The sequence below is a fragment of the Neltuma alba genome, unplaced genomic scaffold, assembly GCF_004799145.2.
Source record: "Neltuma alba isolate B1F8T4 unplaced genomic scaffold, ASM479914v2 tig00010355_pilon, whole genome shotgun sequence".
Classification (NCBI taxonomy): domain Eukaryota; kingdom Viridiplantae; phylum Streptophyta; class Magnoliopsida; order Fabales; family Fabaceae; genus Neltuma; species Neltuma alba.
Window position 1 is genome coordinate 9,813 of NW_021635264.1, and position 1,221 is coordinate 11,033.

At 38.3% G+C, this 1,221-nt stretch overlaps 1 protein-coding gene across 1 annotated transcript; it reads right to left on the reverse strand.

The window, feature by feature from the left end:
• Positions 1-220: 220 nt before the first annotated feature.
• LOC114755952 (uncharacterized) lies at positions 221-553 on the reverse strand. The gene has a single exon (XM_028944846.1). The coding sequence runs from the start codon at positions 551-553 to the stop codon at positions 221-223; it is 333 nt and encodes a 110-aa protein (XP_028800679.1).
• Between the last annotated feature and the right edge of the window lie 668 nt (positions 554-1,221).

The window sequence follows — 1,221 nt, forward strand, 5'->3', positions numbered from 1 at the left end:
TTTGGCCTTTAAATATTTAGAAATATCCTTATTCCTAATTACCATGTTATTGGATGTGACATTTCTTCCCCCTAAATAAATTTTGTTCTCAAAATTTAAAGCATATCTTAAAGAAAACGCTCGAGATACTTCCCTTTTGTTTCAATCTCCGTCTCCCATATAGCTTCCTTTAGTAAAAGACCCTCCCAAACTATTTTGACCAGTGGAATCTACTTGTTCCTCAGTTTTTGTCCTTTCGATCAATGATTCGCTCTGGTCCGACCTCAAAAGGCAAGTTGTCTCGGACCACATTGTCATCATGATTTATGAAATGTGTCGGGTCTGGGTAGTATTTCTTTAGTTGGGAGACATAGAAGACATTATGAATTTGACTTAAGTTTGGGGGAAGGGCCAACTTGTGTGCTACTAGTCCAGCTTTGGACAATATCTGAAACGGTCCAACATACTTCGAACATGACTTCTTAATCTTCAGGGATCGACTTACTCCTATTGTTGGTGACACTTTAAGGAAAACTTGATCACCAACTTCAAATTCTAGCAGTCTCCTTCTCATATCTACATAACTCTTCTGTCTACTTTGAGCTATTAAAAGTCTTTACTGAATAGCTTTAATTTGTTGGGAAGTCTAATCCACTATACCCGGACCAAAGATGCTTCTTTCACTAAGCTCTGTCTAACATAAGTGAGATCCACATTTTCTCCCATAGAGTGCTTTGTATGGCGCCATTGGAATGCTTGAATAGAAACTGTTATTATAGGTGATTCAACTAATGGTAAGTATGTATCCCATTTATTGCCAAAATTCAAAATGCAAGCACCTAGTATATCCTCCAATGTCTGAATCGTTCGTTCCATCTGCCCATCTGTCTGGGGATGGTAGGCTATGTTGAATCTGAGAGCAGTGTCCATTTCTTTCTATAGGGACCTCCAAAAATTAGAAGTAAATTTTAGGTCTCGGTCTGAAACAATACTACTTAGGACACCATGCAGCCTAAGAATCTCTTTGATGTAAAGTCTCGCTAACTTTTTTGGAGAATCTTTAACATTCATAGCGAGAAACTAAGCAGACTTAGTTAGACGGTCCACTATGACCCATATCACATCATGTTTAGTTGCTGTCATCGGTAACCCCACTATAAAATCCATGGATATACTATCCCATTTCCACTTAGGGATATCCAGGGGTTGTAACTCTCCTGTAGGTTTCTGATGTTCTATTTT

What these genes read in the sequence shown, in the direction of transcription:
- LOC114755952 (XM_028944846.1), bottom strand. Translation starts at nt 553, where the DNA reads ATGAGAAGGAGACTGCTAGAATTTGAAGTTGGTGATCAAGTTTTCCTT.